At 37.8% G+C, this 12,346-nt stretch overlaps 1 protein-coding gene across 1 annotated transcript in view; it reads right to left on the reverse strand.

The window, feature by feature from the left end:
• The window catches only part of astn1 (astrotactin 1), a 466,944-nt gene that overhangs the window by 247,200 nt on the left and 207,398 nt on the right, over window positions 1-12,346 (reverse strand). Inside the window, exon 13 of the mRNA XM_013911994.1 lies at window positions 825-991. Within this exon, the coding sequence (XP_013767448.1) occupies window positions 825-991 (167 nt within the window). The remainder of the gene's footprint in view (window positions 1-824; window positions 992-12,346) is intronic.

Consider the following 12,346-nt stretch of genomic DNA (forward strand, 5'->3'; position numbering starts at 1 on the left):
ACACACACACACACACACACACACACACACACACACACACACGCTTTACATTATTTCTTGCCCAGCCTTGTGACCCACTATACAGTCCACTGTGTGATATGTGTCACCGGGCTTAAATCACCTGCTCTTATGTCCCAAAAGGTTTGCTTTTCTCATTCGGTCCATGGTCCAAGGTTATTCCTGAGTAAAGCCCCATTTGTGTTGGCATTACATAAGGAAAAGCAGCAAGGCAGATTTCTTTAAATTTCAGTTGATTTGACAGATATAAATCACAGGTGCATAAATTGCTTTACTTACTTTCATGCACCATATCTTCCAGAAATGAGCGCACTGTTAGGTATTATCTTAAAACTAATTTCAGAGATAAACACTTTTATAAATCAGGCCCCAGGGGTCATAATGGAACTCATTAAAGCCCTTTTTTCTAGTTTTGGTATTTTTAATTCAACACTCACGTCAAAGTTTGCTTTAATAAATGTTAATGGTGGTATATTTAAGACTCCACAAGCAGGAATCTTAAAGTGCCACCACCATACTGCTTTACGTTTTTTACTGGCTCATTTTGCACTAAATGCTATGAATACACATCTGTTTTCATTTAAAAGCAAAAACTATATATATCACCTGAATCTGGGAACTTTTCTTCTCTTTCTGTCGCTCTCTCTGTATATATAGCGATGGCAGCATACCAAAGGGATTTATTTTGTTTTTGTTATTGACTGACCATAGACCATGTAAAATGTGACAAACCTAACATGACAGAATTGTGAAATATATTGCTATAATAATTAAAAATAAAAAGCACAGAATGTGTTGTTTCTTACCCACAGAACATCTGGATGTTGTAGAGTGTCGGGTCATCCTCTAGAGGGGCCAACTGCTGGAGACACAGCTGCTCACATCCTCCATTGAAACCGTCGGAGCAGTCGATGCCGATGTGGTGGTCATAGCACCCGGTGCCATCCTTCATAGGACTTAGTCCTGGGGGGCACTGTGGGACGAACACATGGTTTTAAATGACTAAAATTGGCAATTACACATTACTATTAAGAACACTTTCCTAGAGCTGCTTAAACTGTGTGAAGCTACCACATTAACACTAATCCCAAATGGGGCAGGTAGACAGATCCCATAACATCTGTGCCACAGAATGCAAACACTTAGATTTCTATTCCCATGTGCAGTGTGTGTGTGTAAGCACTGAGCCTTGTTTGTAAAACTGCACAAGTAACAGTATGAGGATATCATTACAGAATCATTACTAAATTAATAACTTTGAACACCAAGTTTTAAATTGCCAGTAAATTTGTGTTGTCTTAACTACCTTTAAAATGACAGGATTTTCAAACGAACTAATTGCTGCTGAGATGAAGGCATATGTGTCTTTTCACTTACACAACATGTGTAGGAGCAGACTGGGGGTCAGAACCCAGGTGGGAATCTGATTCATTATTAATCTCTGATGAAATATGATAAAGCGATTAAGATCAGTCACACTAAAATAGTCCCTCAAGATTTACTTTATGTTAGTTTTGACCTGTATGCACTGCTTGAACACAACTACACCTATAAAAGTTAAAAAAAAACAATTTAGCTCATGAGAACAAAATGGGCCAGCTGAAGGAAAAACCTACAGTCAAAAGTGGAACGGTGTCTGCCGGAGGTTTCTTCCTGTTAAAAGGGAGTTTTTCCTTCCCACTGTTGCCATAGTGCTTGCTCATAGGGGGTCATGTGATTGCTGGATTTGTCTCTGTATGTATTATTGTAGGGTCGCCCTTCAGGTGACTGTCGTTGTGATTTGGCGTTGTATAAATAAAATTGAATTGAATATTATATACTATATAAAACGTTCCTATCTGGCCCCCTCAGAGTTAGTATTTTTATTTATTTGTTTTGTAAAATAACTGTTGCATACTTAATGAAGTCATTCCACCATCTGACTATAGCGTCAGTGAATAAAATATTCCCCTAAAGCACGACTTGTTCACAGGAGACAATGTTGTGTTTTTTGAGAAATTAATGGAGTTATGAATACTCAACAGAAGTAATATTAACTTTTCTGCCACTGTTGCTTAGTAGTTGTACAAGTAGAATGTAATGGCCAGCTGATTCATGCTTCTGACCCCACACTTCTTTTTAAGGGTGTACATGCTGGCAAAATGTTTTGCATTGTTCGTTTGCCAGTTTTTTCCGTATTGATCAACACAAGTGATAGTTATTACATCTCGCTTCTTATGTTTATGTATTTTAAGATATTTTTTCTCCCATTGTGAAGATTTCACAGTTGTGAACATACTGCTGCCTTAGCACTCAGTGCAGAGATCATCAAGTTGGGCGAGTGGCTACACACACACACACACACACACACACACACACACACACACACACACTGTTATGGTTAGGAAAATGAGACAATACTGCAGGTTTAATTTCAATTTCCATGCAGATGACATCAGAATTTCTTCATGTTTGAAGAATGAAATTAAATTCTTTAGTTTGGTAGATATACTTCAAGAAATTAATAAGAAAGACCCACAATACATTTTTCTACACAGGCTTGAACAACCTCTTAATGGAACCACCCTCTACACTGCGGTGAATTTACAAAAGAGCTATGAAAGACCTGACTTCACCCCGACTCATTCAGTGTTTCCCAAGCAGCTGCCAAGTGAAATTCACATTATGTTTTCTGTCAGTGACAGCTTCAAAGGAAACTTTGATGGAGTGCATTTTAACAAGGCACCCCTGCCATTACAAGTGTGACCAGACAGTTTGTTTAATCTCAGCATGGAAGAATCAGAAGCATATTATTTTATTACACAGGCCTGTCGATTGTGTCGATTTCAATTTACTTCACATTTTTGTGGATGTAACATCTAATATTGTAGGCAAATAAAACTGTAATGAACCTTCAACTGGCTTGAAACTGCATTTTAGAACTGACCTTTTTAAGAAGTCATTTGGGTTAAACCATGACTTCTATGTTTTAAAGATTATAGGTGATCAGAGAAGTGACAGCGCTCTAAGTCTTCTGACTAGTGTCATCACATCCTTGCATTTAGAGTTAACTTCCTCTATGCACATGCATCAAATGTAGGATGTTTTTCACCTTCCTCTTCTCTTCTGTCCTATATGAGCAGAAAAATAGTTCCACCATCATGGGGAATCCCTTCAGTACACATGCCTCTGCAGGAGGTATATAGAATCACAGAAACAAGCCTCATATATGGCACTGCAAAGCAATCCTTGGAGCACTTGGGTATAAGAATAAGGATACATCTCCCCCCCATGGAGAAGAAGGCTCAAATCCAGAGTCAGCAAAGTGGTTAACCTGCACACTAGAGTGTCATGAGCTAAAACTAAGCAGTACTGGAAGAACATCTATTCAACACATAGTAGCAGGATGTAAGATTGGAGCAGGTGAAGCATACCCTGAAAGGCACAACCAAGTGGCTTCAATAGTGTACAGTAACATCTGGGCAGCATATGGACTAAAAGTCACTAAGACCCAATGGGAGACACCACCAAAGTCCTGTGGACTTCAAATTCCAGACAGACAAGCAGCTGCTGGCCAATCAAGCAGACATAGCGGTGGTTGACAAGGAGCAGAATATGATAGATGTGACAATCTCAGTGCGCAGTAACATCACAAAGAAGGAGAACAAGAAAACAGAAAAGTACCAGGGGCTAAGAAAGCACTAGAGCAGATGTGGAAGGCAAAGTCTGTTAATTCCAAACTTATTAAGAAATAACAAACTTTGCATAATCACACACAGGATCACTTATCAACTCTACTGGCAGGTCCTGACTTAGCATGCTGCTATTAAACTGCTTATTTAAAAACAGCAAACTGTTGTATTACTAAAGGACTGCTTCACACTAAAACTGGCGCAGATGTTGGAGATTTTTATTTTGTACATTTAATACATGTATTACATTGATGCATGTAAAATGTGCATCAAATTATTTCTGTATTACAAAGAAGAACTGTTGCCATTTGATCCAAGCTATTTAAAGTTGTTAAGTTATTTTATTCATGTCCTTTAATCTCGAAGAAATGTGACTGATATACATTTGCGGTTGTTATACATTTGTAAAAGTACCTGTACAGAATGAGGACACATGCTTGAATGAGTGGTCCCTGGTCTTGCTCCCTGAATAAACTGATATTGACTTTGTCACCCTGCAAAGGGCCGTGGCGACAAATGATTTATTACTTGTGAAGCAATGAGCACATGAAACACTGAATCTCCTAACACATCTATGGCACAGAGTCTTTAAATCACTGGAACTCACTGCAGTCAATGGATGTGTGGACATGCGGTGCAGGCTGAGAGGAATTTGTATTGATGAGTTGCTATACTGCAGCTTGCCAACCACAGATAGCTCTGGTTATTGACTGCCACAATAGGCTTCCGACACATTGGAATAGTGATAACTCGGAACTATTGTCCAGCTTTCCGCAGGATAATAATCATTAAGAATATGCGCCTGCCTGAGCCTTTGTCTGTGGATAGTTGTAACTTGGTTTATAAATCTGGTTTAGAATCTTGGGTAAAACATATAATCCTCTGTATAAAACTTTCCCTGTATAAGCAATTGTCAAATCTTTCAAAAACATTTAGATCTAATTTAATAACTTCTTCAGTTGTTGTCTTCAGAAAAGATGTGTTGCCATGAAAGATGGAATAATTCAACCTTATTTATATTGCGCCAAATCACAACAACAGTTGCCTCATGGCTAGTTCTGATTCTACATGAGCGGCATGTGTAAATTACTGCCATACAAAATGTTGTTGTTTTAAATTTCCGCTCGTAGTTGATTCAGTCACACAATGTTACTTCATCTTGCAGTCTTATATTACATTTTATGACATTTCCGATCCATGGATAATTAGGTCTCACTTGGAACTTGATGGCTCACCTCATTTTACAACATTTGAAAAGGTTGAGAACTCATTGTGGACACTGTGAAACAAATCCCTGCAGAGTAATTAACGAATGAACTTTAAAGTCCTATTTTCTATATCATTTCGATTTCAGCAGATCTGTGAGCTTTACAAAGGATAATTCATGGAGAATAAAGATTAGGATATAAAAAAAGCTAAGTGCTAGACAATGAAGTTGTGACACTTATTAGAAAATTTTCAAACTGACAAACCTGCGGGTGAAGCGTTATGCCGCATAACTGAAAAGTCTGTTCAGGATTGGAATTCACACAGCTGCACATCAACTACAACAACTGCAAGAAACTGGCTCTTGCTAAAAAGTTGAATTTCATCTGAGAATGTAGCAATCTTTCTACGAGATTCTGCCTTTATAAAATAGAAATTGGACTCTCTAATATGCTGATTCCTGCTACATTTTGGCAGGTTTGAAAAGTAGACTTACCACACTACATGAACAATAAGAATGAAAAAAAAATTGAAGAAAGTCAGTAGCCGAGTTGATTAGTGTGCTAGACCCACCCTGAAAGTAAACCAATGACAGCATTCTCGGTTATTGTGAAAGGCATTTCCGGTATTTATTAGTAACTACCTGGAAAGGACACATTTCTTCTCCAAAGGAACACGCAGGTTACTAGATAATGACCATCCACTGACACAAACAAAATAGTCTTTGAAGGCAAAGTAATCACCATTTATCTTAGAATATTTAATAACCAGACAGTGAGTGAGAGTGCTGTCTGTTCTGTTGTAGAAAGCAAGCATGCAGTACAAAGGCTACTCTAGAAAACCCCTTGAACCACCACTTTTAATTCTGTTTCTTAATGGAGATAAATTCTTTCAGTGCTTTTGAGGCTTAAGGGAATCAGCCCTGTGCTATTGCCAAACAGCAACAAATCCATGCAAGAGAAGTTGGGTAAGCTATGCACTTTTAAAATTTGTCCAATAGGCAAACTGGTACAGAGATTCAATGACTGAAGACTTAAACCGTGAGGAAAAGTCTTCAGTGGAAAATGTTAATCAAGTCCTAATCAAGAAGGAGAATTGGAAATTTGACTTATTCAAAGAATTTCTTTCATTGTGACGGAATTTCATATTCAGCAAGTAGACATGACAGTAGTTAATCTACTTCACATGTGCAAAATATTTGAGGTGTGATTTTTTTCAAGATGTTCCCTCTTGGACATAAATTAAAGCATCCATCCACTTTCTTCAGCTGATCCCGGGCAGGATCGTGGGGGCAGCAGCCTAAGCAGAGAAGCCCAGACCTCCCTCTCCCCAGCCACCTCCTTCAGCTTGTCCGGGGAAACACCAAGGTGTTCCCAGGCCAGAGAGATATAATCTCTCCAGCGTGTCCTGGGTCTGCCCTGGGGCCTCCTCCCAGTGGGACATTACCCAGGAGGCGCCCAGGAGGCATTCTTGTCAGATGCCCAACCACCTCAACTGGCTCCTTTCGATGTGGAGGAGCTCTACGCTGAGCCCCTCCCGGATGGCCGAACTTCTCACCCTATCGCTAAGGTTGAGGCCAGCTGCCCTTTGGAGGAAGCTCATTTCCGCTGCTTGTATCTGTGATTTTGTTCTTTCAGTTACTAAAAGCATTAATGTAATAACTGTGCCACAATTTGAAGAAAATCACTCCAAAGACACGATAATTTTCCATCCTTTAAATTACTTATAATATTGTGATATTTGTGTGCAGAATTATATATTATAATTATACATCTGTCATGAAAGGGTCGTGCATAGTAAAAGGTTATTAGGCTCTATGCCTTCAAAACATTGTTTATTGTGATTATTTTCTTCATGTCATGTTTATTTTCATACTCTGTCAATTATTTATTTTTTAAATTCTTATATTATATTTTCATATGAATAATTAATGGCAGCGATTGAAAACAATAGGAAAGTAAATTGATCCTGTTAAGCCAAAAGTACAGTCATGTGGAAAAGAACCTTTTCACTGGAAGTACACACCATGATTTAGTAGCTTGTTAAACCACCTTTAGCGGCTATCAAATCGTTAAGTGATGACGTGACAAATCTTACTTCCGGGTCTAAAGTAGTCTGCGTTTAATATGGCTTTTGTGTTGTTAACATGTTTAATGTTTTGTATTTTCTTCTATTTGATCTCAAAAAGCTCCTAAAACAGTCAGTGATCACTGTTGACCTCCCTCGGCTTTTATTACCGCTAATCATTTATTTAAGCTCAGTTTTTAAAAGCTTAGGATGTAACTACAGCCCAGCCCATGCAGCAGTATATGAATGACTAACCTCGTATTGTGGATGGATTATCTCAGTTGTTCTCCTGGCTGAAGTTTGGTCCTTTTACAGCATCCTGCCATGCGATTACATTTGTTCCTGACCACCGAGAACACTCACGTTAACTTTTATCCAGTGGAAAAAAGTTAGCTTGTTTATATTATGCTAACATAGCTGTGTCGCTAGCGGTCACGTAGCACATCATTATATACCAGCTAGCCAAACTTCAGTAACCCTACAAACGTCACTGCTGTTTAGTTTTCTGTCTTCATTTATGTTGGAAGTGATAGCAGAGCTGTACGTTTTAATTTGTTTCCAAAACCCCGCAGTCAGGACATGCTATATTGTATTTAGATAGAAGCTAGCCAGCTAACTTCCTGCTAACTTCTAACTCCGTTAAATGTCATAAATTCCATTTTCATGGATGCCTGGATGTTAAACTCAATTGTTACACCTGGTAGAGCAGAACGCTGATCATTTTATTAAAGATGAAAGACTTTAGACAATTTTTCAACTCTCAGTAATGCCATAGTGATCGTTTGATATATGGACCTGCAGCGGAGTTTAGGTCCAGACACGGCTAGTGACGTCAGACTGAACAACCGGATAACTTGAACTAATGATTTGAGAGTCTTTATCAGAGTGAATTTTAGCTCACTCTTCTTCACATTGAGTTCATTGAGGTTTTGGGGCCTTTATTTATGTACAGCTGTCTTAAGGTCACAGCACAAATTTTAATCAGGTTTAGTTCTAGACTTCTACAAATGAAAAGAATTTAGATGTTTTGCTGTGGCCCAGTCAATCTGTTGTAGATCTACAGGTGATTGTGCTACTGTTGACCCAATGTGGGCCAAGTTTAAGCTGTCAGACAGATGCCCTCACATTTGACTCTAGAATACCTTGACATACCGATGAGTTCATGGTTTACTTAATAGGTGCAAAATACCCGAACAAATTATCAATTTATCAAATTATCACCCCTCCACCACCATGCTTGACAATAGGTATGAGGTGCTGATATGCTGTTTGGCTTTTTCGCCAAATGAAGCACTGTGCATTGTGGCCAGACATCTCCACAATAGTCTTTCTGGCCAGAAAGCCAAATCTTGTGCTTATTTCAGGAGCAAATATGTAAACCTAAGCTTTACTCTGATGCTTTTTGTAGAGAGTACCCTTCAGACACATCTTTTTCTAATTGTACTATAATCATCTTTAACATTTAGCATGCCAATAGAGTCTAGGATGTAGCTCTTGGATTTCTTTGCAATTTCTCTGAGCATCGCACAGTCTGACCTTGGGGTGAATTTCCTGGGATGTTCACTTCTACCAAAATTGTGACATTGTGTTAACACACACCTGCTTTCATAGAATCAGCTGCATTTCTTTAGCAGCACCTTGCTGCTTACCCTCTTCATTCCTCTGTAACTAATGATGCACTTTATTTTTCACCAGATTACACAGAAGTCCTTTGACAATGTTGTTTTCACACATACTTCAAATGATCTAAGTTACTTACTAACTTGACCTGGTAAAATGTAAAATCACCACACATAGTGGTTATGCATCTTAATGTCCACCCAATCCCCAATTACCAAGAAATATTTTTGAAGAAATCCTTCAGGTTTTTTTTTGCAGTTTCAACAAGCAAAAAATGTATACAAGATGCATTTTCATATTTTGTGTCTCTCAAGGCATTTATGGTGTTTTACTCAATATAAACAAGTAAGTAGCTGTTTAAGAGATAAAGAGAAAATAACATTTTCCCTTTAAAAAATTACGCAGGATGTGTAAAACCTAATTTTACACATTGCTAGATCCTTTAAGCTCATTACCCAGCCACTTCATGTGGGGGTAGATGATCAACAAAACAGTACCCACAATTTGTTTCCAACTGAGTACACCGAAAGGTCACTAGTTTAGGGACAAGACTTACCGCTTCATCAGGCCGATGAACATCTTTAATATGTGTCTGTGCATTGTACCCACACAGTTTATGAATACAGTTTCCTAAACAACTGTGCATGCATTAGCTGAAACTTAGCACATATAAGGTACAAAAAAGCTTCTTTCTGCGATATTTATGAAATTGAATTGAAAAGATGACGTGTTAACCTTTGTTTTACTTGTTTGCATTTTCTTCTTCTTATTATTCCTCTTTATTTGTAGTATGACATTATGGTTTTTCATACTGCTGTACTGTATGTTGGGAAATATTACCTTGGCACTTATTTGTATAACCACGTATATTAAGGTCATGAAACCTTAAATATCTTAATCAAAAGGCCAGTTAGAGAATTAAAATGCACATTGACTGATGCATCAAACAGAGAACTGGGATGATATATTTGCCAAAAACTTAAAAGGTTTACAGCAGAGAGAGAGAGAGAAGAAAGCCCACAGGAATGTTCGCAGAGTAACTTATCATTTCATTAATAGTCTGTTAAAGACATCACATTTTCTTAACCTAAAACATTATTCCAACATTTCACTTTCCTTTCATGTTTCTTAGCAGAGAAAATTGTCTGGAGAGGGTTTTATTATAGCATGTGATTAGATTAACACTGTGAGTCAAAGGTCAGCTTATCACAGAGCACTAGGCTCCTCATTCCAGTCTCCTTTGGATGTAATGGTGAGGAAGTTTAGTGCAGGAACCTTGGCCTTCTAGTAACCCCTCTCACCTCCTTCACAGCAAAGTGCAAAAAGCACAATATGGACGAAGACTCAGGTCAAGTGGAGGCACTGCAACGATAGACCTGTCTATAAAGGAAAGGTCATGTTTCCTGACCATGGATGCTCTCCTTTATTGATTGCTGGAACTGTCAGCACTGTCGGTAATTCTAAAACTGCCATTTTCCATTCAGAAATGTACCCATATGGAAAAGATGTATATAAATCTTATAAAGTTTGTATCTGTCTTGTGTGAAACTTGTATGAAAAGCATATAAGAGTGAAAACAGATATAAGATCCCTTGAAAAATTATATAATGAAACTTGTATGTTTTGGATACTTACTAAAACAATGTATGAAAGCAATGAGAAAGTGGCCACTTTCATGAGTAATCACATATAAGTTTTTACTATTTCTTTTCCATATGGGTAATGATCTTACAATCTGTAACGAATCGTAGTGAACAGATATCCACAAAGTATATTAAAACAAGTAATCTCTTTGCTAAACTTTATCGACTTGGAGAATGCGAATGTGAGCTTCTCGTTTGGTAAATTAGAGGAAAAAAACTTTCTTTATCAACTTGAAAAAAAGAGCCTTGTTACTTTGGTCCAAATTGCTCACAAAAGGGAAACCGCATGTGTATTACTTTTGAACAGAGAAGGATTATTTATACCGTGTGGAACGTGTCTGCTGTAATCCGGGTTTAGGTTTGAAGGTGCCTGAACTAATGAGCGATAAAAAGCAGGTACAAGAAAAATTATGGAGACAAGTGAAACCGAGAATAGGGTCGATATCCTATTCAGGTGATGTAAGTACTTGACATTTGTTTTGTTATGAAACTTGTTTCATCTGCTTTTGTTTAGTAAGCAAAAACACAACACTCATTTTAAGTTATTTAAAATGAAAACAACAGAATTTGAATGAAAAGAACAGAATTTGGGAACAAACAATGGAATTTGAATGAAAAAAATTGGAATTTGAATGAAAAGAACAGGATTTGAACAAAAACAACGGAATTTGAATGAAAACTACAGAATGAGAATGTATAGAACACAGTTTGAATGAAAGCAACAGAATTCTAAAACAAACAATAGAATTGGAATAAAAGAGTAGAATTAGAATGAAATGAATAGCATTTGAATGAAAACAACGGAATTAGAATGAAAACAACAGAATTTGAATGAAAACAACAGAATTTGAGAACAAACAATGGAATTTGAATGAAAAGAACAGAATTTGATCAAAAACAACGGAATTTGCATAAAAACAACAGCATTTGAATGAAAACAATGGAATTTCAATGAAATGAACAGAATTAGAATGAAATGAATAGAATTTGAATGAAAACAACGGAATTAGAATGAACAGACCAGAATTTGAATCAAAACAATGGAATTAGAATGAAAAGAAAAGAATTTGAATGAAAACAACGGAATTAAAATGAAAACGACAGAATTTGAATGAAAACAACAGAATTTGAATGAAAACAACAGAATTTGAGAACAAACAATGGAATTTGAATGAAAACGATGGAATTTGAATGAAAAGAACAGAATTTGATCAAAAACAAAAGAATTTGCATGAAAACAACAGAATTAGAACGAAAACAATGGAAGTTTAAACCAAACAACAGAATTAGAATGAAAACAACGGAATTAAAATGAAAATGACGGAATTTGAATGAAAACAACAGAATTTGAGAACAAACAATGGAATTTGAATGAAAACGATGGAATTTGAATGAAAACAACAGAATTAGAATGAAAACAACGGAATTTGAGAACAAACAATGGAATTTGAATGAAAACGACAGAATTCTAATGAAAAGTACAGAATTTGATCAAAAACAACGAATCTGTTACAAGGCTCAGCCCCTGCCGGCATTTGGAAAATCAGACCATTCCGCCATCTTCCTCATGCCTGCTTACAAACAAAGGCTAAAGCAGCAACCACCAATCAGGAGGGAGGTCGCTCGCTGGACGGACCAATCAGTGGCCGCGCTGCAGGACGCACTGGATGACGCAGACTGGGACATGTTTCGCGCAGCTCTGATGACATCAACATGTTTACGGAAGCGGTTGTGGGATTTATCAGGAAACTAGCGGACGACACAGCAGAAAGAACTATCATCCGAATGTTTCCCAACCAGAAGCCGTGGGTGGATAAAAACATCCGCGACGCTCTGAGATCACGCACCGCTGCCTACAATGAAGGGCTTGTCTCCGGTAATATGGACCTATACAAGGCTGCGTCCTACAACGTGCGCAGCGCGGTCCGAAAGGCAAAGTGGGGAAAAACTAGTCACAGCTACGACAGTGCGACTCTAGGAGCCTGTGGAAAGGACTGCGGACTATAACGGACTATAAACGACCAGCTTCTTCAATGATGAATGCAGATGCTTCACTGGCTGATGAGCTGAACACGTTTTATGCTCGCTTCGACGCCGCAGCAATTAAAACAACAAACGGCT

This window comes from Pundamilia nyererei, unplaced genomic scaffold (assembly GCF_000239375.1).
Source record: "Pundamilia nyererei isolate P.nyererei 1_Seehausen unplaced genomic scaffold, PunNye1.0 scaffold00077, whole genome shotgun sequence".
Taxonomy (NCBI): domain Eukaryota; kingdom Metazoa; phylum Chordata; class Actinopteri; order Cichliformes; family Cichlidae; genus Pundamilia; species Pundamilia nyererei.